Raw genomic sequence first — 26,078 nt, 5'->3', positions numbered from 1 at the left:
TGCAGAGCTGAAATGCACCAACGGGGCAGCCCGTTCCTGGTGGGCTACACAAGCAACCACTTCTACCACACTTCTACTGTTCTGTAACCATTCACAGTTACAAGCTGATTAATTTTTTTTTTCTCTTGCAAGCTTGACTCTTTTACTATAGTAAAAGGGAAAAATAGTTTAAAAAAATAAACTTTGCATTTTTTCAGGATGGAAAAACAACCAAGGAAACTCTTACAACCTGTGAATTTTGAGTGGGCTGCAGATGACAAAAGCTGAGCCAGGAATGTACTTTCCCAGTAAAAATAATCAGCCTCCATTTCTAACAGCTGTAGCTAAAGCAAAAAAACCCCAATGAGATACATTTTTGGCAGAATGCCAAACCCACAAAAGCTTGTCTAACTCTAGCTCCTAATTTCACACAAAACTAAAGTCCCTGACTATTTGATATAATAAGTTATTCTGTCCCCTTTCCTGAAAGAATATGAGTACTAGTTAACATATTCTAATTAATCCCAAAGGAAGTTACAGTACCTTCCAACTACAGAAGTTTCTCTTTATCCTGTATTTTAAAGGTAAGTTTATTTTCCTTTTGAATCCTCATTTTTTGCCCCAGTTGGAAGGGGAGTAGAGCTTCAAAATGTTCGCCAGTTGCTACACTTAACTGCACGTGAAACTCCTGACTATCAGGAAAAGATAAAAATATCTTCCTCATGTATCCAGAATACTACAATGTGTGTCTTCTGGGATGAAGTGGATCAGCTGTTTAACAACACTCTCTAACACTAACCAAATGTTTGGAATAGAAAACAGTACATACTGTCATATCAACTTGGAAAAATAAGGATAATGGTGATAGTATTACAATCTAGAATTTGCAAAATCCTCAGAGATATTAAAAGCTGAAAAGCACACAGAAATATTAAAAAAGCAATTGTAATATTTCCATAAAATCAGCAATACAGATTGGCTCTGTAAAAGGATCCAGCATATTAAGAAGGTTTTTATTGATTTTTAATGACAGTGCCATCACTGCTGTGCTTACCCATTCTTTTAAGCTAGCATGTCAAAAAAGTTCATGTTTTAACAGCCTAGTCAATGTTAGTACAGACAAGGAAACAGATGCTCACCTGTGCTAATGCTCTCTTGATGACTTTGCCAACATCTTGTCTCCATTCAGGGATATCAGGGTTATGGTAATCCAAGTTGGGAGAAAATGACAGGAGCTGAGATTGGAAATACTCTGGAATAGAAAAAGTATTTATGAGAAGGTTAAATGGGCAGTGTTTAGGGTACAGACAAGGGTGCAGAAGACAACAGGAGGACCATAACTGTCTTAAAGCAAGAGAGTGAGAAAAGGCTGAAGGAAGAAAAAGGCTGGCTAACACTAAGCAGGGCAGAGAGCTCTCAAGAAAAGAATGCTTATAGTGGTACTTATAAAGGATGTTTTGATCTGTTGCCAATTTCTAGCTTTCTCAGAGAAACTGAGAGAAGTGAGAGGATCCTTCGTGAAGCCTCTGGGCTTTGTAATTTTGCCACTCAACTTCTTCAGATTCTGCTCACAAGAAGGTTGACCAGCAAATAAGGCAGCACCTGGCTGAAATTTGGAAGGCCTGTCTGTAAAATTGAAGAGTGAAAAATTGCTGTAAGTTATGTTTTCTGTTTACCCTTCTAGAGGGAAACCAGGAGTGGTTAATTCCCCAACAAAGGAGAACCTAGTGGGGGTAATGACTGGCTCATCAAGCAATGGCTATTGACAAAACACTTTGAAGTTCTGTCCTGACTGAATGATTGCTGGGAGGAAGAAAAGCTTCCTAGTCTTAAAATACAGAATGATTTTAATTTTTCTCCAATTCCAACCCTCCCTGCTGGTCTCACCAAAGACAAAGTCTGGAGTCCTTATGGCAGCTGTGCACAAGGGATTTGGGCCAGTGGGAGGCAAATATCCCACTTGGGTCCAGGATGGGAACCACACTCTTATGAAACTTCTCAGTGTAAAAGATTCTTCTTTCTGATTTTGGAGATGTTCTGTGCCTCACCTTGAAGCAACTGATCTCCAGACACTTCAAATAAGTATCATTAATCATTTGGAAGAAGGCACTAGTTTTAGATCAAGATAAACCTGCCAGAGTATAAATGAGGAAATCCATAGAAAAGCAGGGATGTGCCAGCACATCATTTATGTGACAACTTTTGTAAGAACTGTTCTTTCTCTTTAGATGGTCCAATATATTTTTAAATAAAACAAATATCAAAGAGGACAGGGAAAGTCTCTGAGGTTCTGAAGATTTAACCCAGAGTCAGATATATAAAGTCTTTCACTTTTGACCCCTTAGTACCATGTCCACTTTATTTTTTGAGCAAATTCTTTTCCATTAATCTCAAATTAAGGATATAGCTGAATAAATCTCCTCCACTGATAACACCAGAGCCTAGATTATGGCCTGGACCCATAATCACTTGACTCAGGACACAGATTAGGATACAAGTTTATCAGAGGACATGTTTGCTGGAGGCATCACTTGTTTATGTATTCAGACTTGAACTCATCACCAGACTGAGGGGCTGGAAGGACTCCTTCCTTAGACCAGGTCAGTCTGCAGCACAGCACTGGATAGGACTATTTGGACTGGATCCAAATGGGTTAATTGTTTTTTAATAGAACCCAAAACTCTGGATCTTCTAAACAGAATGGCAAAATTTCTTCCAAGGTGTTTAAAACCAGAGTGAGGAGCTCTCTGTGGGACCTACTGGGGCTAAAGATCAAGATCACCTCTGGGTATCACTCTTAAACATATTTGATTCAGGTTTATTCCAGAAACTAGTGGAAGGATGGAAATTTACGAGTAAACACTGCATTTTACAGTGCTCAGAATTATGGAGTAGAAGGTTCCTAATATTTGATAATAGCAAGTCAAGTTATTACTAAATCACATTAACAAATTATTAAAGACTATTGCATTTCATGGCCAGAATATCAATAAACATCAATTTAGCTGCTGTTAAATCTGAGTATACAGTGGGACATTTATTTGTATTTAATTACTGAAATAAGACACATACAGTGCAACTACACAGTGCTGAGCTTCAAAGTAGCCCAAGTTATTTGAAACCCAGGTTTCTCAATAAAACTTGAAGTCCAAACAAAAGCTTGTTCTCAAATGCTGAATGCCAAAAACTGGATAAGAAAAACAAAGACTGGGCCAGGGTGGAAGTTATTCTAGAAGTCCTGGTCAAACCTGCTGAGAGAGCCCTTTCACCCAGGATTTATCAAGCCTCAAACAGGGCTCTGTTGTCTGCTGAAGGGTGCTTTTTGAAGCCTGTGACATGCAGATATGGCAAGAACACATCAAACATTACCCATGGGCAAGTCCAGTGGGCTCAAACTCAAACCTCCAGCTGTGACAGGAAAGATGGGCAGTGATACCAACAACAGAGTCATTTCTGTCCTCTTTTCCAGAGCCCTCCTGACCCCTGTCATTTGTACAGTCACTGACAGAGACACCAGTTGCATTCAGAACACCTTAATGATGCACTGTGACTATTTCTTTCCACAGCTGGGAAGATGAAGGAAGGCAGCCTGGTTCAAGTGTTTTTTATTTCTGGCCGTTCCCTGTCTGGGTGTACAGACACATCAACAGGCACAGGTGACACCAGCCACCTTATTAATGCTGAGGTTATAATTTTGGTTAGCTGCCCCATTCTATTCACTTCTGTATTTTGTCATCATGACACATCTGAGCTACTCTGTCATCAGAGGTTCCTCCAGGCATTATCAAGTTCCTAGAGCTCATTCTGGATCAGCAATGACTGTCTGCCCTTCACCCCCTGGGATGTGATTGCAGAAGGCTGAGGGTACCATGCACTGCGATCTCCTTGGTGTCCTGGATGAGGCTGCTGCCCCCAGCAACCTGCACGGTGACAGTGTTCATCCCCTCCACAGTGAACATGTATGAGATGCTGCTCTCCAAGGTGATGAGGGGCTGTAGGAGGCAAAACAAATGACAAAATCAGGGTGAGATTAACTCAGGATCACAACATGCACCTGATTTATCCACCAAGCAGCAACAGCCCTGCTCCTTGATACAGGTGTGGTGCTGCCAGCTTGCATGTCCTGCTAAGGCCCAAATCCTGTGAGCAGTGCCTCCTACAGGCAGAGGTTTTTCTCATTTCAGTAAATGTTTCCTGAAATATTCTTCTATTGAACTGCACTGTATGGACTCGTCAGCAGACCACAGTCGGCAGTTGCAGAATTAGCGCAGTAGAATGCAGCACTGTGCACACGCAGCCAGCTCAGCTGCTAGATTTGCTGTACAAAACCCAACCTCAAATTGAAAATAAACCAAAGATGCAGATGCTTCTTCAAACAATCCATATTGTTCAGATTCAGGGCCAGCCTTTGCTTTTATGAGCACAAATCCATTTATCTCTCAGAGAACAACACTGCTCAGGTCAGAGTGAGGACATCCAGCATTGCCCTGTCCATGCTGTCTGTAAGCAAGCTGCAGCCACAAGCTGGCAAGCTATGCTAACCAGCCTGAAAACATGGCATAATTCCTGCTGACAATGCTGACTGAATGTGGCTGTACAAGGGATCCACCCTGGAGCAGCCCATGGGAAGGGCCCATATTGAAGAAATCAATGGAAAACTGTCTCCCATGGGAGGGATTCCCTCCCGTGAGCAGGGGAAGAGTGGGAGGCTTCTTCCCCCTGAGGAGGAAGCATTGGAAGAGACAACATGTGATGAACTGATCACAACCCCCATTCCCTGTCTCCCTGCACTGCTGGCAAAGGAGACAGAGAATTCAGGAGTCAAATTGAGCCTGTGGAGAAAGGAGAGATGTGGGAAGGTGTTTTAAGATTTGGTTTCATTTCTCATTATCCTACTCTGATTTGACTGATAATAAATTGCACTAATGTCATAAAGCCAAGGCTGTTTTGGTTTTCAAAAGTAATTAGTGGTATCTCTCTGTCATTATTGTGACCTGATTTTGTTATATTTTATGTATCCTGCCCATGTGATGAGGGGAGTGATAGAGTGGCTTTAGTGGGCAGCTGGTGTCTAAACAGGGTCAACCCACCACAAGTGAAAATCAAAGGTCCAGCCTTCACAGTGCCACTGATCTGACAGCTGGTCTACAGAAATAACTCCTTATTTAGAGAAACTACAAAAATGGATACAGGTGATACTAATCTCCGTTGCAAAAGCACACAGAGGTCTAAGAGAACAGATAAAAGCCATTGTACTATTGCTGTTGTCCCTTCACTACACTTCCAGTTGGTTTTTAAATAAAACTTCCAAATTTCACCTTCCAGCTCTCACACTTTATCTCATCATGCTGCCAGCCTGACTGCACTTCACAACAGTGGTCACAAGTGCCATTTTCATAGCCAAATCAAAATTTCCACCTGCACAGGGCAGACTGGCAAACACATTTGTCTCTCTCTAGAACACCACCTTCCTTAGACCCTCTCATCCATGAGCTGAAAAAGCAGTAAAAAACAAAAAGTCTTATCACATGGCCCACACAGTCCAAGGGCACCAGCTTGTGCCAGCCCTGGAGGCCTAGCTAACATTTACTGAGATATACACAGACCCTGGAGAAGCTGAATGGGCCTCTATCAAACTGCAGGGATATCAGCAATCCTCCTGGAGGTTACAGGTTGTGGTTCTGTGCAAAGGCAGATAAGAGGATGCAGTCTGGCCTTTAAAATTACTTTTTTTTTTTTTTCTTTTTGTATATGTGTATGCTGGACATTCCATTATCATGGATGATTTCACCTCCATCATGGAGTTTTTACATTCAGCCAACTCCTTAATTTTAATTCAAGAACCAAGACCTGGAAACTGACTCTAAATTAAATCAAGTAGTTTAAGGTTCATTTGCTCAAACCTATTAGACAGCTGGATACATCTATTAAACTGGACCTGTGTTAATCCAGGCAAATTGGCCTTTGGGCATACTGCAAAAATCAGTACAGTAGAAATTAAGTACAGGAGTTTCAGCAGGGTGGGGAGAGCAGTAGAGGAGTCTCAGCCAGGTCATTTGTGTCTAGGACAATATTCTCCTGTGCAGCAGCACAGAGAGTGAGACTGCACAGTGACAGGAGACACATCTGGTTCTGCCTGGGATGGCTACAGGCTGAACAGGAAAAGAAGTTGCAATCCTCAGCATGGACCTAAAACATATAATCTAATAATACCAGTCACAATATTACACAACTCATCCTTTAATTCAGTGTCCCCATCTTTGACCTCTATTCAGAACACCATAGTTTACTCATGAGTGGGCACAGAGAAGGATCTGACATGTGCATTAAACATCCCAGGAGGAATTTTGATGTGATACAGACTGCTCTTCTGAAAAAAGGTGGCTGATACAGTTATTGCCATAGTTCTGTCAGAGTTGCAGTACATTCCATGAGGTAGCTGGAGATAATGCTTTGCAAAGACTGAAGAGTGCTCTGGGTCTGAGATTCAGACACAGGTAAGTGGCACCACATTTACTCTTCCACATTTCAGCAATGAGTACAATCATGCCAAGGTGTCAAAGGATCAGCTCCATGTTCAACTTCCAAAGCACCCATCCCAAACACATCCACATTTGCTTGTACTCTGCTGCCTATGGGTCTGAAATTTAAACTAGACAATGAAACAGTTCATATTTCCATCCCAGGAGCAAGCACTGTGAGAACTGCATGGAAATTTTCAGCAAACACCACTGCTTTGCATGACCTTTTCTAGATCACTTTCTATTTCAAAAAATCTTTTTAAGGCCCTGTCGCAATCAACTTCTATAGTAAGGACAAAAACAAGGGCAGGAAAACTCTATGCTAGAGGGCTTAAGCAGATGATCAAGTTACCAGTACTTTAATTATCTTTGATGTACTTTAATGGTTCTCCATGTGTGAGCACTGAGCCAAAAATATTAAATGTAACGTGATTTTGCATCCCTGTATTTCAATGCAGTTTAAATTATGTGGAATTACCGGGTACTTGCAATGGACTGGATGTGCATATGTGGGCGCTTGCCATAGTTCAGCTAGGGCACAGCAACTTGCCAAGTTAGAGTAAAGGGCTTTTGCTCCTGAGTTTTTCCACTGCCTCAACTGTGCTTCCACAAAAATCAGCGAGTTCTTACAGTGAGCTTCCTAACTGGATGTAGAATCCCAGTAGAAGCAGCACTTACTGTTTTTATTTTGTCTCTATGATACTGTTGGTAGCTAGGGTAAGAGGTTAAAACTAAGCAGCTTTGCAAAGAGAAAACAAAATACTTGTGTGTCTATTTTTTATCTCAAGTTCCATATTTCAGGTAAAATCCCTGTTTCTTTCTGCTGCAATCTCACCTCAGTGAACAGCTTCAATTGCAAATGTAGACAGTCACATGACTTAAACTGCTTTTGTAAATAACAGCAGAAACTACCTTGTGAAATTAACAGCTGTACATTTCACAACTGTCGGAATGGAGAACAGCGCCTGCCTCACTCCTAAAGTCCACAATAAAAACTGTAGTTAATAGGCAATTCTGCTCTCTCCATCTGAAAGCATGATGCTAACTTGTATTTTCACTTATTTTAACTACTGCTAAAAAAGCTCTTTATAATACATACAGTGACATTACACATAATTTGAAAAGTCACTACAAAGACGTCTCATCCCCCTCTCTAACATAGCCAGACTCTTCAGCTTGAAATTCTAGATACGGCTGTTTATCTGAACACCAAGAGCTTTAAAGTACGGTGTTGGAATCCAGCATTATGAACTGCACACTGGCACATAATGGAAACCCCCTGGTTATGTGAACACCAGCAGTTTTTAAACACTGTGTTGAAAGCCAGCATTATTCCACATATAGTTCAGTTAAGTTGCAAGTGAACGCTGGTAATAACAGTGGTCTTCAAATCTCAGTAGGGCTGATAACAACCAGATAGAGAAAGTAATGGCTCCTAAGAACAACACAACACAGAAGGAAACAAATTCACAAAGGTTGAAGTTCAGATAATGACAACCCTCTTCAGCCAAGTTAAAAACTAAAACACAAAACAGACAAAGGCAAGAAGGTTTTATTATGGCTGAGAGAGTTCCCTGACTCTTGTGACAAGGTTAGGAAGAAAAAATGAACCAAAAGTTGTCTTTACCTTGGTGCTGTTGCCAAACCACCAGAAGTAGGTAAGTGTGCCTGCCTGGCTGGGCCAAACTACTGCAGTAATGTTGACATCCTTATTTCTGATGGCAACAAAGGGAACACTCAGATGGACGTGCTCCACTGGACCTGTGGGAAGAGAGTTCATTATTAAAGGCTTTGAGTTAAATCCTCCCTGCACAGTTGTGAACAGCAAGGATTTTTCCTTTAAATAATCAAAAGTCCTATGTCAGCAGTGACAGTCTAGTGACAGTCTATATTTTAGAAATAAAAGAGAATTTCAGCAGTCAAGGAAAAACAGAAAAAGATAGTCAGATTTAAAAACACTTTTCGCCCTCCTATTATGCACATTTTCCATAGTGCTAATTTTCAGAGAGGGGCAGCACTGTGTTTAGGAGAGCTTTTTAAATGCATTTTGAAGAAAAACAATGAACTGTCTTTGCATTATGTAGTGAAGTTGCTATTGAAAGCCATAAGGATAGGACACAAGAAGGGGATAGGACACAAGAAAGGGACAGGACAAAATGAGAAAGAAGGTTTTTTCTTGAAAATATAGCCACTGAGCTACTAAGATTTGTGGGAAAATCATTTTAACCAAGATGGCTTAAATCTGGTTATATAAGAGTCATTTATGACTTGATTAAATACCCCAAACAGTTTTTTAAAAGGTCTCTAAAATAAAAACTCATGATTTTGGAAATCCTTGGTATCTTTTTGAAATAGGCCTGACCTTAGGAAGTCTTTGGGGAGTCAGTTGCCCCTGAAACTGAAAGAAAAACATCAGAACCACTTGAAAGATGGGTGCATTGGCATAACAAAGCATGTAACTGTCAGAAGCACTTGATTCTGAAAGACTTAAAAAATAACAAAGTACCAATGCAAAGCTGTATCTAATAAATGCAAATGTCCAGAATAAAACCAGGGCATGAAGCCCTGAATTCAGAAGGCAGATCCTCTCTAGAAAAAACAACATGTGTAAAAAATACTGGAGGTTTTGTTTGGTAGTTTGTTTAAAGCTTCTACTATCTTCATTGTTTTTCTTCTTGTTTATCTTTTGGTTTTGCTGGTACTGAATTTCAGCTGATAAGTGCTGCCCATCAGACAGTGTTACTTTCTGGGCAGTACCTTTAAAACACAGCAAACTGACAGACTATCCCTGTGAGACGGAAAGGACAAAGTAAGAAAAGTCATAATCTTTTCTTTTTTTGTTAGACATTAATTCTGGGAAGCAGGAAATTTGGTGATTTTAACTGAGACAATCCTCTTGTGTTACCTCTCAGCACAAAATGGGGACATTAATCAGTTCTCCATCTATTTGAATGACAAAGATTGTGGAAAGCAAGAGCTGTTCTTTTACCACTGGAACATAGAGCTCCAAGCACAAAAGGACCCTATTCTTGCTTTTGGCACCCTAAAATTTGATCTTTTCCCCCCCCCCCCCCTTTACCAAGAGATCTCTACCAGCAAGTCACTCCTGAACTCTGACTGTAGGAAGTACTCTGGGTTTGCAAGAACAGCAGGTTCCCTTAAATATTTTGTGACGGTGCATGTAAGAAGAAAAGCACTAATATCTTTGCTTCCTTTAAATTTCTAGTTAAGCTGCTTGTCAGCAGATTCCAGAAAGCTGAAAAGTTAACTGGCTGCTAATAAAGCTGCAGGGTAGAAAATTAATGGTGCTTAAGGCCAAGGAGCCTTTTCCTCTCTCTTTTTTTAGCACAGGATCTCAGTACCAGAGTTATTTCATAGTAAGAATGATTCTCAGGCATATTTGTCTGTACATTTGAACTTCAAGGTCAAACCTCCTATATTGACCAGTACTTCCAAATATATTAAAAGTTTAGTACTGAGGTGTCATCTTATTTCAGCATTATCATGAATGTAAGTCCTTGCAAAATATTTCCCCAGAGATAATGATAATAATCTCTACCTAAGAATGCTATAAAAGTCAAAGGAGAGATCTGAAAGGTTGATGTAAAAAAGGGTGGAGCAGCAAAAGCATGCCAAGGAACTGTCCCTTGTTGCATTGTGCTTTAAAATCCTCACCATGAAAAAGTAGTTCCTTTGAGAAAAATCAGATAATCCATACAAATCTGATTGTTATTACCAGGTAACCATCACTTTTGTCAGCTAATGGCCCAAGGTGAAGGGAAAAACAGTTAATGCTCTAATAACAGGTTGTTAAGTGCAGCCATGATTGACTTTGAGGGAATTATGAGCATAATAAAAGCTTCAAGGAACATTTATTCCTTCATACAGGGAGCTGGAAATTAAAATGGAGAAAAAGTTCTTGAGTTTTGGAAATTTCTAATGTGCTTCCTTTCAGCAGAAAAGCTCAAGAAAAAGGCAGGATGTAAGACATTCTGACAGGTAAAGAGGGAAGGCAGACGAGGCTGTGATCACCATTAGGGGCAAAATTGATGGGGTGCAGCTGAACAAAGATTTAATAGTCTAAGAGAAGATCAAAGAACTGGGCTCTTTTTGGTCTCATCCTACATTCCACACTCTCTGCTCTCTCCTGTGGCTTTGGGAAGTTAACTCAGAGCTCTATATTTGAGTTTTCTCATGTGTCAGCTGGAGAGAAATTGCATTGATCTACCAAACAGGACAGAAACATCAGGGATGCATGTCAAACACATGAAATGTGAAAAGCAGCACATTAGCCCTCAGTACATTCATATCTCAGGAAGCACGCTCAGCATAATGCTTCTATTTCATTAAATTAGCACTGTAAATGCTGAAATTCTGAATAAGTGACTCAAAATTTAGTAGTTTAATCTAATCCTCTTGGAATGAGACATATATTGAAAATAGATATCTAGACTTTGTTTCATATGCTGCTTGGTCTCTGAGCCTTTCAGAAAACCCAAAAGACATTTTCAAACTTTTCTCCATAACTCTCAGAACTGCAAATATACTTGTTTTAAAAAAATCCTTCCCTTTCCCTTTATTCAATAAAAGCTATTTAACAAGTTAGAGGAGTGCCTCGAAGCCCAAGCCTTTGGAAGAGCATGAGCTGCACATGTCTGTGGGCTTGCATCCATTCTTGGGCCCCACTGAAGCTGCAGGGACTTGGAGTGAGGTCAGATTTTGGCCCAAGGAATCTGGCAGGTGGAAGTACTCACAGACCACGTGCAGGAACAGGACAGCAGTGTCTGAGCCCAGGCTGTTCTCTGCAAACGCCGTCACCTGGAAAATTCCAGCACTCTTATACACATGCCGGATGCCGTCCTCCACAGGGCTGAAATTGGCATAGGACACTGCAATACCATCTCCAAAATCAAGCTGGATGTTTGTCCTTTGGAGATCACCCTGCAACAGAGAAGGCTGGAGTAGGAAACTGGACTGATATAAAAGGATTTATATTACCCTCCATCCCACTAGAATGGATACAAAGCATTAACTTTTCAAAAATTGCCGAGCTTTGTTCTTTCATTCCCCAAGGTGGCTACACACAGACAGCAAAAGACCAACACCTCATCCTAAAGTAGCTAAAACAGGTGACACGAATCATCTCTTGCAAATATCCTCCCCTGATTATACAGAGTTTAGAAGACCAGTTTCAGCTAGACATGAAGCTTCAGGATGGCTGAATTTATACAGGTTGAGTCCCACGTTGAGGACTGACACATTTTTTTTGTCTAATGTCAGTCAACACAGAGACAGGGCCTGGATACACAGGAGAATGAAGCAGATGATGAGAAGATCTCTTCTAGGACTACTGTCAATGACAGTTATTAAATGAAGGAGGGAAAAACAGACAAGAAATTCCAGCACCACAGGTATTGTCTGAGGACAGAAGTTGCACTATTTTAGTTTAAATCATGCTTTAAATCACTGCAGTTGAACTGTAGAAGTGTCTGTTATTTCGGTTTCTCGGAGCCTTATTTTATACTTGCCCCCAGCTGACTAATGTAACACAAAAAAAAAAGGCTAATTTCAACAAAGCTAAAGCCCACTGCAGTGATTTCACTAAACTGAAATAAAACTACAACTCAGATTAAATCTCTGTAGTTTTAGCTTTCTGCATATATATAAAATGTGTTGTGCCAAGTAATTTCCTTCCATCAAAGATCTGCACTGTATTCACTGGGGGTGAAGAAGATACCACTACATTTTGGAGATATTCCTAGCCCTGAAGGGCTGAAGTCAATCCCTACATATATTGAGGACGTGATCTGAAAGTTTAAAAACGAAAATTAAAATCTCTGCTCATAAAGTTAACTTTTTTAATGGGAAATTCAGAAATATTTTACAGTTGTCTCATAAACCCCATTATAGCTGTAAATGCACAGGGAGAACATACAAGAAGCCAGACCACAATGAAGCAGGTCCCATATGTAGAAAATCAAGACCTTAGCAGCCCCCACTGAATTTATCCTCCTCATAGACTATACCTGCATGAAGAATCAGAGTGCAGGAAGGGTATTTTTCAGATGTCAATTTACTTTGAGTATATAGCTGGGGTCTTCAGACACTCATATAATCAAGATTATTGCATGTAGCTTTTGAAATATGGGTATTTGATTATATATGTTAGCTCTCTCTTCCTCTTTGCTCCATCATTCCCATTCCAGGGAGCCAGGGGAGTTTTGGCTATTGACTTGATTGGGGCACTGTTTTCACCTCTGCCCCACTTGGACATTAAAATTCAGTATAAACCAAAGAGCAATCAGAAAGGACTAAAATGGTGGTGACACTAAAACATATCTATTATATTGAGTAGTCAATAACATGCTTTAGACAGAGAGTTTTTAAAGTCACTCTAAAAAAGTCTCTAGCAGGAGCAAAATTACACTCTTGAGATATTCAGTTATTTGATAGAAAGGCTCCCATGGCTTGTTAAACCTTTCAAAACCACTTCTCAAGGGAATGCACTAAGACCCCAAGTCCATCTCATATGGAAGATACTGAACAGAGGATAAAAATTTGATCTGGGCTGGATTCATCACTGATGACCTCAGGCTGAAATCTCTTGCACCAACCATGGCAGCTCATCCCCCTTGCCTGACAATTTTCTTTCCTATTTCTTTCTTGCCTCTCCAATATGACTCTATCTGAAATGAGACCGTTTCACTCAGAGAAGCAGGAACAGATTTTTCATAACTAAACAGTGGCAGATGATCTTTTCACCCAATTATGAGCTGGGTCTTCAATGTAAAGGCTGCCCATCACAATAATCATGTTTTCTTTCTCCTTTCCATACCTCTGTATGCAGTAAATAAAAAACTAAACCAAACATGCTAGTCCCACACAGAGATGTCAGATATCCTGGAGTTTATAAATATAAATGGAAATAGAACGGAAATGAAGGCATTTCAAAAGGAAAGAGAAATCATTGCTATCCATTTATATTCAAGAGGCGTGTTTTGTTGCTTTAAGCCCCATAAATAATGGAAAGGGAACAAGGTATGGGCTGTCACCAAGATTGGCTCTGAGTATGGAAATCAGTGAACAGATGTGGTCAAGAACACAACTCCACAACAGCTATTTGGCAGTCTAGTATTTCTTTGTGATCAAAATCAAACTCAGATTTTAAAAAAAGTCTAAAAAGGTTCTTATCTCCTCATGTTCCCTTGCATGTATAGTCCAAATCTCAGTCCAGCCCCATATTCCTGAAAACACAGAAAAACCATCTGTCATTCTTCACTTATTTGTCTGTAGTCATTGCCACACATGTATTCTGAATACCACTGGAAAGAATCTTACTAAAGTTAATTCTATAAATCCTGAGAAATTCAGGTTTTGATTAATTATTATGAAGTCTTCATTTACCACTGAACACCTAAAGATCAGTCACCTCCATATATTGAGGGTGTGCACTAGAAGGCAGGAAAGAGCTGCTGGCTCATCAGGGTGAGTCTGACACAGCTGAATGGACACCACACAGATGTATCCACAGGAGGGCTGGTCAGGCTGCTCTTTGGCTCAGAAAGGAAGTGTAAGGTGCTAAACTACCACCAGTAAAGAGACTGACCAGAAAAGGTGGAGGAAGCCAGGAACTAATCTGTATGGCAGCAAGGTAAGTAATAATTAAGACCTCTACAGAAATTATTTCTTCCAAGTCGTAAGGAAATCCTTGGTCACAATTCTTCTCAGGTTCACACTAAAAGACTGGAATAGCTTTGTCCAAAATCTCAGTGTTCCTTTTCTTTTCTTCTTGAAATTCTATTATTTTAAGAAACAAACTCAACACACAACTTTCTGTGGAATAAACAGTTCACCTACAGAGACATATTCCAAAGAGCCTCTTCCCTTAGAAAAAGAAAAAAAAAAAGGTGTTTCAATGAAATGTTTTTCTAACTACCATTATTTCTCAACAACAGACATGAGTGAACGCCCTCACATATTTATTCAGCTACCTCTTCAATCTCTAAATCCTTGCAGATTCCACTCTTCAGCTACCTTGACTGCTGCCTTATTCCCCATCTGTTTATCATTCTTCATACACAGCAGTTCTGCTTCAGTTCCTTAATAAATTACTAGTTGATTCCTAATTTTTAGATTATATCTGTTCTTTTCTGAACTCCCACTCATAGTGTCTACACAAATTGTCTAACCATGTCAAGTCTGCAGAATAGAAAAGAAGCAGCAAGTAGACAAGAAATCCCCCTTGTATAAAAGCAGCACATGCATGAACCTCTGAGGAAGTAGTAAAGAGGCCCTGTCAGATTAGTGTTGTCCCACTGAAATACTTAGCTACTATATAAGAATTTAATTTAGTGTGAGAATGTGTCTGTGTGTGGGTGGTCTGTCTCAGCTGTCTCCAGGTACTGCTCCAAAATAACATACACAGGACAGAAAATGTGACAAAAATGAGCTGTCCTCCTCCAACACTACCTCAGTCTCTGGCCAGAAGAGCCTCAACATTTTGATGCTTTTGGCAGCAGCATGGCCTGGTGTCACTTGTGCTACTGTTGGCTACAGAGGGAACTGTACCAATAGATAACTACAATAGATAAGGGCTAGGGCTAGAGTTGCCTTGAGGAGAGTTAATTCCTACTGCAAAATAACAATGTCCCTCATTGTTCCCCGTGAGTGTGAACATGTTCCCCACTGTTCTTAACCTTTCCCAGAAGCTGAAGTTAAAGCTTTGCATCCCAGATACAGAATTGTGGATCACAGAAACACCACTTCTGCCTCATAAACTCCATAAACTGCAGTTTACTGGAAGCAGCAAGAAGTGAGAGGGGAAATAAATATTTGACCATATCTATCTTTCTTCAGCATTATCATCACTGATAGACAAGATAAGCAAACACCTTTGGTGTGACCCAATATGACCTGCTTGTATGTGTCACTACAGCCTTCAATTCTCTTAAATTCTTTAAGTCTCGTAAATCTCAGGACCATTCAGCATTTCATGATTCCCCCTTAATTACTATTTTCCTCTCAGCAGCCTGAAAAACAAAGGAAAAGAATGCCAGTCCCGCCACACAGAGAAAGGTTTACTGAGACCACTAACACACCTCTTCCATGAGGATGATGAAGGTGGCGTTGTGCCCCTGCTCCATGATCAGCTTCCCATCAGAGGTGAGGATGTGCAATCCCCGAGGTGCTTTTCCAGGGCATTTCTCCATCTTGGCCATGTACTTTTCTCTCAAGCCATCTGTGCAGTTGTTAGACACAATCCTGCGGTACCTGGGGAACAGGAACAAAGGACATTGGGCTCAGACAGTGGGTGAAAAGATCCTTTGTTCTGTTTTTGTTTTGCCCCTCCACATTAATGCATGTGTTTTTTCAAAGGTTAACTCCCTGCACGATCCCCTCACTGAAAGGAAGACTCAAAGAAACCTAATGCTTTATTAAGTAGGAGAAAGCCAAACCAATCACAATTGAACCTTCCCCAGGGATTCTCAGCAGCATCACTGAGAAGAGACACATTGTGGAAGTGAATTACTCTGCCTTACTAAAAGGCAGAGAATTCCTCCAACCCAAAGCCTGCAGGATTGCATCCTGCATCCCAGCTTTTTAATTATACCATTTATTAGGTCTTGTCTGCCTCTGCTGGGCTAGAGGGCACTTGAAAAAATATGTCAAGGGCTTTGCCCAGTTCAGTTTTAAAATTATTTGAGGTATGGGTTTTTCTCTTGGCTGTTCTTGGAAGATGTTGGCTAAACAGCAAAACTCAAGTCTTACAGCATTTCCTGCATGATAGTAGAACATTTGCAAAGTGATGCTGCCATAATAAACCAACATTTCCCATCTGTTCTGGGTTAGACCGGGAGAAACCAGCACATGAAGCTTGTCTGAAATGCAAGGTATTGAATGTACAAAGTGAAAATGGCAGAGGAAGAAAACATAAAAGAGACTAAAAATTGCTCATTTGAGCCTTCCTAGAAGCTGATATAAATAGAAGCTGTGAAATAGTAAGAGGTTCAGTAAAATACAATGTGAAATACCTCAAACCTGTCCTTTTAAATGTTCAGCTGTCTCTCAGGCAGACCTTTTTGATTTGTGTTTTAATTTTGCAACAAAGGGGAGCTCCAAGTCTAGGCTCCAGGGATCACACATCACTTGATAGCAATGCAATATCTATGTGTCACTTATGTTAACGTGCTTCTCCCTCTCTCTGAGGAACAAGGCAATTTTCCATACAGATGCTGTTGCAAACATCACCTCATGGATAAGACTGAAAAAGAGCATAATGGGATGCAGAGAAAAAAAGAACTGTCCAGGTTCTCTTGTCTAGTGCAGTCACCAAAACCAGATAGATTGCAAGATGCACTTACCCAGTGCTGTTCCAGTAGTTCTGACCAACGTTGCAATCCTTGGACAGGGAGGATGGGCTGAACCAGAAGGCTGGGATGCACTGGTTGTTGCTGTGCCTCTCATATCCATAGTCACTGTGGAGAGAAGTCCTTAATCCATCTGTAGCCTCTGACTTAAATGTCACTTTTTGGGTTCTTTTGGTTTGTTTGTTTTTTTGCAGCATTTGCTTTTAGAATGAACCAGACTAATTCTAATATCTAATGTCACTTTTCACAACAGTGGCTAGGAATATAAAACACTGGGAGCACTTCCTGAGCAACTAGCCACAGTATGTATATTTATGTATCTTAATGGACTCTCTGGCTAAGCTGTGACTTGCCAGAGAGAAAAAAAAACAGCTGATGTTTTTCCAACACTAAACTAAAACACAACCAGCTTTGTAGTCTAAGGATTACATGGTATTGTGTCCCACAGGGAAGGCAATCCAGGGTATTGATTCTTCCTTGGACCACCTAAGAATGGAACTGTACACAACCACAACCAAAACTTCTTTTTACAGCTGCCTTTGTGTGCCAAGACAATGATGAAGAAATAGGATTAATCCAAAGCTTTCCATAAGTTTTTATAGGGTCTGGATCATGTTTCTATGTGTAGCCTTTATTGACAAGCTGGAAGCAAAGGACAAATAATAAAAAGAGATTCTGGATTTTTGCCTGCAGCAAGTTAACAAATGCCAACATGCTAAACCTCTGTGAAAACACAGACACTACAGAAGCCACTGTCTTGAAAGAATTCTGTGCCCTTTAGGATACTCTGAGTTTTATCCTTCCCCTGTTCAGAGCCTGAACTGCCAAGAGAAAGTCTCTAGGAAGAGCTTTGGTGAGACAAAATTGTGCTATGTCCCCAATGGCCCAGGCTGCTACTGTTCTTTTTTTTTGGAGAGCAAAAATTCTGTGAGCTACTTTAAATGGTTTGGAGATTCCCTAATGCTCTTTCTCTCAACATTCAATTTAATCATTCTCAGTGGGTCCGACCTGCACAGTCAAAAATGCCTGGCAGGGACTTTGTAATTAAAAATATTCAGGAGGAGCTGTACTTTGCCCCAAAGAAGAAAAGAGCTGCATAAATATTTAATAAAATTAAAGACAACATTGCTGTGTGCCCTCAAGGTTCTGTGCTTGTTCATTAACTTCTGGTAAATGTATATTAAAACCTCACATGCTGCCCACCTTCCCTCTCATAAGCCCCAGGGTTTGCATAAGTTAAGGAAATAATCAAGTCCAGCTGCTGTGCTGTCTTTCTCAGGAAAGCTATCTTGACAGAGTAAATAAAGAAGCAGGAGGAGGGCAAAGAAAGCTCAGTGAGCACTTTAATACCACTTATGAGATCCTTCTGCCATTCTCTCTGTTAGAGAAAGGCCAGAATTTGCTTCTGGAAATGACTGCAAGGGTTGGCAGGAGTCACCCCTGATCCTGACTCATATGGATTTTTTGAACTGGGGCATAATCATGATTTATGCCCCTGAATTTTAGATCAGCCTTTTATCTAACTGCAGAGAGCAGCACTGCAGCCATGAGGCAGACAGGGGCAAGGGCACTGTGACCAAACAAGAGGGAGCACAGCCCCCACAGCGTGTGCTGAAGGGCTCCTGCAGTTATTTGTCCTATCCCCACAGCCCTCAAAGGCAGGTGTCATCACAGCAAGTGGCACAGGGTGCTCCAAGCCCAGAACCACATCCAAACCTTCTTTCTGAGGAAGCAGAGGGCCCATCTGGCAGGACTTGCTGGTCACTGTACTCACACAGTCCTGGCTGCTGGCCCTCGCCCTTTCCCTGACACCCACAGCACCTGCCCAGTTCAACCCAAGGGACAGAGCAGTCAGTGCTTTCAAGAACTGGCAACTGTGAGCCCAGGCTGACGAGGATGGGTGGACATTTTTCCTTGAAAGGGAATGAGCTGTTCATGAAAGAGCATCAAGTGAAAGTAGGAGCTGTCCTTTCACCTGTCCTGTCCACCCTTAAGTGAGCAGAGAAAAGGCACCTGGTCAGCATCTCCCCTTCTCATACTGACATCCCAAGGAAAGCAGGTGAATCTAGAATATATTCTGGAATAACCTGCATCTTGCAACTGAGTAAGCAAGTGTTTCATCCCTTACAAGTCACAAATCAGAGCACAAGTTCACCCTTCTTCTTTGAAAAATCACTTTTAAAATGATCAAGCTCAGTGCCCCACTTCCAGCACTGCCAGTATTTTCCTCAAATGGACTGTCTCATACATTCTTCCAGTCAGCCCTGCTGAGTAGCATCAAAATTCACCATAAAGTTTCTTCTGATTCTCCATCACCAGCTATAACAATTTTGCAACTGGAAGCTAGTTAACAATTCTGTTGGCAGTGCAGGATCTGAAACAAAAGCCAGCTTGTTGTCCTCTAATTGCATTTCCTCTGCAGGACTGACAAGTTTAACAGCAATACCCTCTCATATTAGGGGGAAAGTTAATCAAAAATGATACTGAATGCTTGCAAGAAATCTGTCACGTGATTGAAAAGGTGCATTCTGATGCAGACCCTTTTCAAGGCAGCATTTAAGGCCAATTCATCTACTACAGTTTTTCACTTACAACTTGGAAAAGACAAACTTCCCTGTGAAAATATAAAGTGGGTGAGGAAAATACAGTGTAAGGAAAAAAAAAAACCAAAACCTGCCAATTCCAAGGGCAGATACTGCAAAGCAAGACAGGTCATCCTGCAAGTTCCCATCATGAGAATGAAGGGGAAAGATCTCATGAGTCAAGATATGTAGTCTCAGATGTAATGTTGAATTAGGAACAAATTAAATAAGCCTCCAGATCAGATTAAAATCTCTGTTCTATATCCCCAACTCTCTCTTAAAGACAAACTACTACAATATTCAAGAAAATACTCTGATCAATATTTTTCTTAATTTTTCTGCATTTCACTATGTCCATGCTCTAAAAGAGAACTTTGAGCCTAAGTCCAAATAAATGTACAGATCTCATGCCTCACACCTCTTCAGAAAGTATTTGAAGGTAGATGAAGTGTTCAGGAATAACACCAATACCAGTCAGACACTGATCCTGAATAACCTACTATAAAGATTAAAATGTTTTCCCAGCTGATCAGCTTTCAGAATATTTTGAATTCCTTTTAAATGACATTCTGATAATTTAAGCTCAATCACAGACACCGACAGTCTTAAATCTTAGAAATATTGCCTATCACAGGTCAAGGTAGGAATTCCTTGGGCAGAGATCCTGACATGCATTCTCCCATCTCCTATCTCTGATTGTCAAGCAATAGCAAGCAGTGTCTCATTTCTCCCCTGCTTTATTTTTAAGCTGCTTTCAAAGTGACCTTAAAGCAATTTGAAAATTATGGTCCCATTAAGTTAGAAACACCAATATTTATGCAAAACAAGTAGTTATATCTGACAAGGGTGGGCTGTACAGTCATGTCACAGAAGCCCTTTCAGAAATTTCTCAATAAAACATTGTTAAGAAGCAATAAGCTGTTCCCATCTATTCAAAGGAATAATGATTAAAATGTGCATGTTTTGCTGGCTTGCCCCTAGGAAGTCAATGACCTTGGGAGAGAAATACCCTCCCTCTTCTGAAATGAATATATTTTGGACCAGAAAAGTCCTGGCTGTCACTATTCTGGAATGACAGACATAAAACGTCCACCAGTACTTGCAATTATTTTGCTTTTGAATTCCAGGCTTGGATTTCTCATGGAAATGAACAAATATTTCCTGCAGATGAAGGGGAAGCTTCCTTCACTCAGCAGGTTTGGGGGTCACATTTCTGCTATATGGTATGATCACAGCTATAAAGCTGCATGAGACTCACTTCTTCTGCAAGGTTTTCTGTCTGGGTAGTATTTCAGGACAAAAACACAGCCCCTGCACAAGTCCCCAGAGTCACATACTCACCACTCAAAGTCTCCTTGGCCACAGACACATGGTTCAGACACCACAGTTTGAGAATAGTCCCGACCTAGGGAACACTGGGCTCCAGGCTTGCGCTTTTTATAGATCTTCCTCTCCCCCATGACACAAGGCTCCCCCTTCATTGGCCAAGGAACAAGAGGAGAAACACAGTTGTACTGGATGGAGCACTTTTTCAAAAGACACAAAAGGCAATTAAAACAAGCATTTATCTCTGTGAGGGTGGGGAGTTACAGTCCTGCTCTCTTTTGTTTCTTTGCAAAATCAAAAGTCTCCTTGGGAGGACTCCTGAGCACAGTGTGCTCAGCATTGAGTTGGGATGCCAATGACAATGTGCCCAAAATGCCTGGATGCCCAAGCCATCACGCCCACTTATCTCACCTTCCAGAAGGCATCCACCAATATCTAGTCCTATGAATTATCCTGAAAAGACAATGGGGGTGTAGGCCAGGGTTTTTTCCATATGTCAGATAAAGTCAATTTTGATGTGTGTTTCACTGGACTTTTTGAATGCAAAGGTTTCCAAGAACACTACTGGGAGTAGGTAATCTAAAACAAACATTTGATATCTAGGTGAGTTGCTATAAACAGAATTTTCTATTTTGCAGAAGTATTTTGTCTGCATAGAAGTAAGAAAAAAGACTACACCTAATTGTAATGCTTCTCTTCCCTATTAACAGTGATTCCCAAGATTGCTGCGTGGTTACAGATATGTCTTCCCTTTTCTTTCATTTAAATTATTTTCATTTATTCAATTCTACAACTTCAATTATCTTATCCTTGCCAAATTAATGTTCATTTCTCATTCATGGATTTCATACAGGACTGCCACAGTGCCAATGGTTCTGGCTCTCGTTATGCTACCCTGCAGGCTGTGGGACATCATACTGGTAGTCAGTAACCCATAAGTAATTTGCAGAGGTTATTGACCTCTCAGTTATAGTTCCTTCAGGACCTAAATATATCCAGCATGAAAATAAGCCAGTGTATGAAAAACAAAGCATGTATCCTTGAGTAAAAAGAAAAAATCTGGTTTTCTCTGGTGTCTTTTATTCAAGAGCTTTTCAGATTCAAGGGTTTTACAGATATTCAAGAGTTTTACAGATACCTGCAGGACCTGCAGGATGAATAAATGTTTTTATTTTCATTTTTGAGTAGGGGAAATAAGAGGCAAACTGAAACAAAATTATTTTCATGAGTCAGTGACAGAGCTACAAAGAATTCAGTATCATCTACAATTCAATCATAAGGTGTCATTTTACACTGCCCTAAGCATTGAGGCCAAAAAGATCCAGCTGGTGCAATGGATTATATTCCTAAAAATAGAAGGTAATCTCCTGAGCTTGCCCATAGATAGCAGGCCCCATGTTTATTCATGCACATTCTTCAAAGGATGCAAAAAAAAAAATCCATATGCTTTGATGTAAAGAACAACTGCATTCCCACCTGGAAACACAGAGCAGGAGAAAAGGAACCCCACCAATGGAGAGTGGGGATACCTGATTGTGCAGATGCCAGGTCTGGTAGTCATCCTTGGTACACCTGCGGCTGAAGAGAGACTTGTAATCCACCTTGACCAGCTGCCACTCAGAACGGAGGCTGAAGTGCCCAAAAACTCTGAGCAGGGGAGACAAAAGAAAAAAAAGAGTCAGCCAGACTCATACTTCCATTCAGCAAATAACATCTCATGCTGCAGAAACCTATACACAGTGTTGGAGCTTAATGCCAGAAAATGGTATTCAGTCATGAACAATGTTTTCCTGTTCTTACAACATCCCAGGAGTGTTTAGCCTTTTCCTGACACTCATACACAGCCTGTGTAGGAAGGTCTTCCCCTGACCCTAGCATCCAGCATAATGGAACCCAAGTCTAATCACCCTTATTGCAATCTTTAGAGGACAGTAAATGTTACTTTTTTACTATTCCAAGTCTTTCACTAATCTATTTTTACCCAAGCCGCTTACGTGAGTAAAAGTTTTGTTCTAATTATTCCAGACTAACAAAGAAAGAGAAAGACAAGATTTACAAATTTTCCTATGAAATCAAAAGAGAAGCAGAAAACAAGACTTCCCCACACTGACTGTAATTCAGATCCTGCTGTGCCCCCAGTGTGCTGCCATTATTTATTCTAGTTGATCTTGGTTTACACTATAATCACACTGAGTTGTTGGCTCTCCACTCACTCCTTCTCTAGTCTGCACCAAAATTGCTCTTCATTTTGCTGTTCTCCATGAAACAACAACCACCCAGGAATCAATCATGCTCTCCCCTGGAGACCTGTCTCAGCTCATGGGGATCAGGGATACAATGGTGGGTGGGCAATATCTGAGGGTATGGAGTGGTGGGTTTGCTGCGGACACCTGTCTATATCTAAGTTCTGCCTCACAGGGAGGCTCCACTGAGCTGACAAGCAGAACCTGTGTGCTGTCATGAACAAGTGGCTCAGGTTAGGAGTGAGCAAGTGAGGAAGTACTTGTCTGGTAAAATGGATTTATTAGGTTGATTGTTGCTGGCTGTCCAGAACCATTCTTACTGTAGTCCTAATTGCAGGGTATCAATGATAGGAAACACCATGGCATGCAGGCCATGCTACGGAGAAGCTGCAATTCCTGTTCCTCAGCACAGAAGGCTCACCCTGGACCAAGATAAAGTCACAGAAACCAAAGCAGTATGGGGTGCCAGAGCACTGGGAGCAGGAGGGAGAAGGGAGGAGTGGGAAGGAGCATGGTGGGGGGATGCAGAAGGCCTCCAAAACTGTACTCAATAGGAATTCTAACTGCAGATCCCCTCCCCACTTTTCCTTGGCACTGGGTATGTCCCATGGGCTTTCAGCACAAACCTTGTTTGTGCTGCATGACTAAAACATCAGTCCCTGCAAAACAGCAATGCAGCAAGCAGAAATCTTTTAGTCCAGCAGATTTACACCAGTATATGATTTGGTGCTTATTACATGGAAAACACAGCAAAAGAAACATGACCAAAGAGAAACAGTGGCATAAACCCAGAAGAACACAGGGCTGGAGAAATCCAACACTTTGCAAATCAATGCATCTAAAATGAAAATCTTGCTCCTCAGATTGTCCCTTAGCTAACTGTCCATCAGGAGGGAAAGAGGTTTCTTTGTGGTTTACAAAAATACACCAGAATTACTTGATTTTTAAATCCATTTTTAAAAGCTTTTAAACAATTCCTTCTGACATGGAAATTATTCCATGACAATTAATAAAAAAACCCAAGGTTTTCTAAGAGGAAGGCAACATATTGGCATTCCAAAAGCACAGAACATCAGATACTCTTTAATTAAATGATTTCAAAGAAGATCTTTGTGTATAATTGCTGTAATTTAGATGGAAACAATGCTACACTAAATGGAATTAGAGCAGTGTTAAAAGAGAGAGGTTTTCCTCTGTGCTGCAGCGATGGTTCTGGGTCAGCTGATTCCTAAAGTAGTAACTTCTCTACTCCACCCTCCCCTTGGTAATAAAGCTCGTTAAGGCTAATCAATCATCGTGGAAGAGATTTCTGAGATAAGAGCACCAGAGAAGCCACCAAGCACCTGCCCCCTGCTCACCAATGCCAAATGCCACCTACAGCATGGCTTCATTAGCCAATGCCAGGAACGTCCTGTGACAGCTCAAGATGAATTTGTTACACATTTGAAACTTCTATCAGTTTCTATTAGCAAATACAAGGAATGGAGGAGAGTGCTATGTGATCTTTGGTGTTCTGAGGTTCTATCAAGCAGCTTTCCTTGGAAAGGGATGAAAGTCTTCATTGTGAAGATTAAAAAGAGCTAAACAAACAATAGCAGGGCACAAACCCCAACTGAGCAAAACCAGGCGTTGCAGCTGAGCTCCACTTCCTCGGTTCAATGAATGACATCACTGGATGTTTTTCCATAGTTGGCCAAGGTGCATGCACAGGACCTCTCCCACCATATCTGTTTTGAGGTGGCCAGGTCCAATAGAAGCTTGGGCAGACAGTAAAGAGCTACAAGATTTTAAAACTCATAGTGTCCAGCTATCAATAAGTGCTTGGCACTCAATGCTTCAGTTCCTCCATATTGGTTTCTATATCAAGTGCAAAGAAACAAAACAAGTTCCAAGGAAAGAGATGCAAAAAGAGATTGGTGGGGCCTTATTTTTCCCTACTCAACTGGTGAGTCGTCACATTTCTTTGAAGATCATTCAATTTATCTGATTCCCATGTGCCTTCATTTCCCATTTTCTTTGGTCACTAAATAAGGGAGGTGGATTTTTTTTTTAATAAAACAGGCAAACTATCAAGACAATACAGGGAGAAAGGAAATGGGGTACTATAAATTTTGCTTCAATAACTTTGCCTACCGTGGTCTAACTGAAAGCTCTTAATTGCTTGTTGCAAGCATAGAAAACAAGAGAGCTGGATTTTCAAGGTCCAGCTTTGAGAAGCCAACAAAGAAGGTATATTTTGATTCTTCCATATAAGCAGTCTCATGTGGAAGTCCTTGAGAAGCAATAAATACAAGAGCCCAGATGGTATTTAGATGGGGTCGGTTTTCTGACTAAGCTCAATTTAAAAAGGTTCTCCAACCTAAGACATAGAATGGTAATTTACTGGCTTTAGACTGCATAGATTTTGTTCTACCCCTCTGAGTTACAATTCCACATGAAATCTTATCTAATAGGACAGCATCTTCTCAACTGGCTCTATGCATAGCTGAAAGTGAAATCATTGTTAAGAAAACAGAAAATGCTTCCCAATCCTTTCTTTGGAGAAACAAGGCAAGGCTTTTATTGCCAGGGCTGGATGTCATTAATTTGCAGAAACCTATTAGAAACATGGAAATCAATTCTGAAATGCTTACGGTTTCATGACGGAGTCATTTTAGAAATGATCATTGCTAATGCTGCTATAATTATATCTTTCATTAATTTTTTAAATACACAGTAGCTTGCAAATGTAGTGAACACTGCCTGGATAACCTTGTGCAGGAGCTTTTTAAAAGGCTTTTTACACTTATACAATGTTCTCTTTGCTTTTGCCTTATCATCCCTTGTATTGCTGATAGCTGTGTTTTTTATGTAATTCAATACTGCTCATTCCTGCCAGGTCAACAGAATGAATTGAGGGTCACAAGATAACTCACCTGCCTCTAGTCCATAGATTCAATCCCTGTTCCTGCTCATGGTGTGAGAAACAGACTTCCTCAAGTAACAGCTCCCACAGGAAAGGCATTGGCTGTATCCATGTGGACCTATCCCTGCTGGCAGTTTCAGATGAGCTGCCCAGCC

The 26,078-nt window shown here is 40.8% G+C and overlaps 1 protein-coding gene across 1 annotated transcript in view; it reads right to left on the bottom strand.

Moving 5' to 3' along the window:
* SORCS3 (sortilin related VPS10 domain containing receptor 3) overlaps positions 1–26,078 on the bottom strand; it is a 268,925-nt gene that overhangs the window by 14,128 nt on the left and 228,719 nt on the right. Inside the window, exons 15-22 of the mRNA XM_036385525.2 lie at positions 22,305–22,422; positions 20,791–20,924; positions 16,862–16,975; positions 15,599–15,770; positions 11,255–11,441; positions 8,128–8,261; positions 3,848–3,971; positions 1,119–1,231 (exon numbers count right to left, since the gene is read on the bottom strand). Coding sequence (XP_036241418.1) covers positions 1,119–1,231; positions 3,848–3,971; positions 8,128–8,261; positions 11,255–11,441; positions 15,599–15,770; positions 16,862–16,975; positions 20,791–20,924; positions 22,305–22,422 — 1,096 coding nt within the window. The remainder of the gene's footprint in view (positions 1–1,118; positions 1,232–3,847; positions 3,972–8,127; positions 8,262–11,254; positions 11,442–15,598; positions 15,771–16,861; positions 16,976–20,790; positions 20,925–22,304; positions 22,423–26,078) is intronic.

Source organism: Molothrus ater, chromosome 8, assembly GCF_012460135.2.
Source record: "Molothrus ater isolate BHLD 08-10-18 breed brown headed cowbird chromosome 8, BPBGC_Mater_1.1, whole genome shotgun sequence".
NCBI lineage: Eukaryota > Metazoa > Chordata > Aves > Passeriformes > Icteridae > Molothrus > Molothrus ater.
The sequence above is the reverse complement of the archived record's forward strand: the minus strand, read 5'-3'. Positions and strand labels throughout refer to the sequence as shown.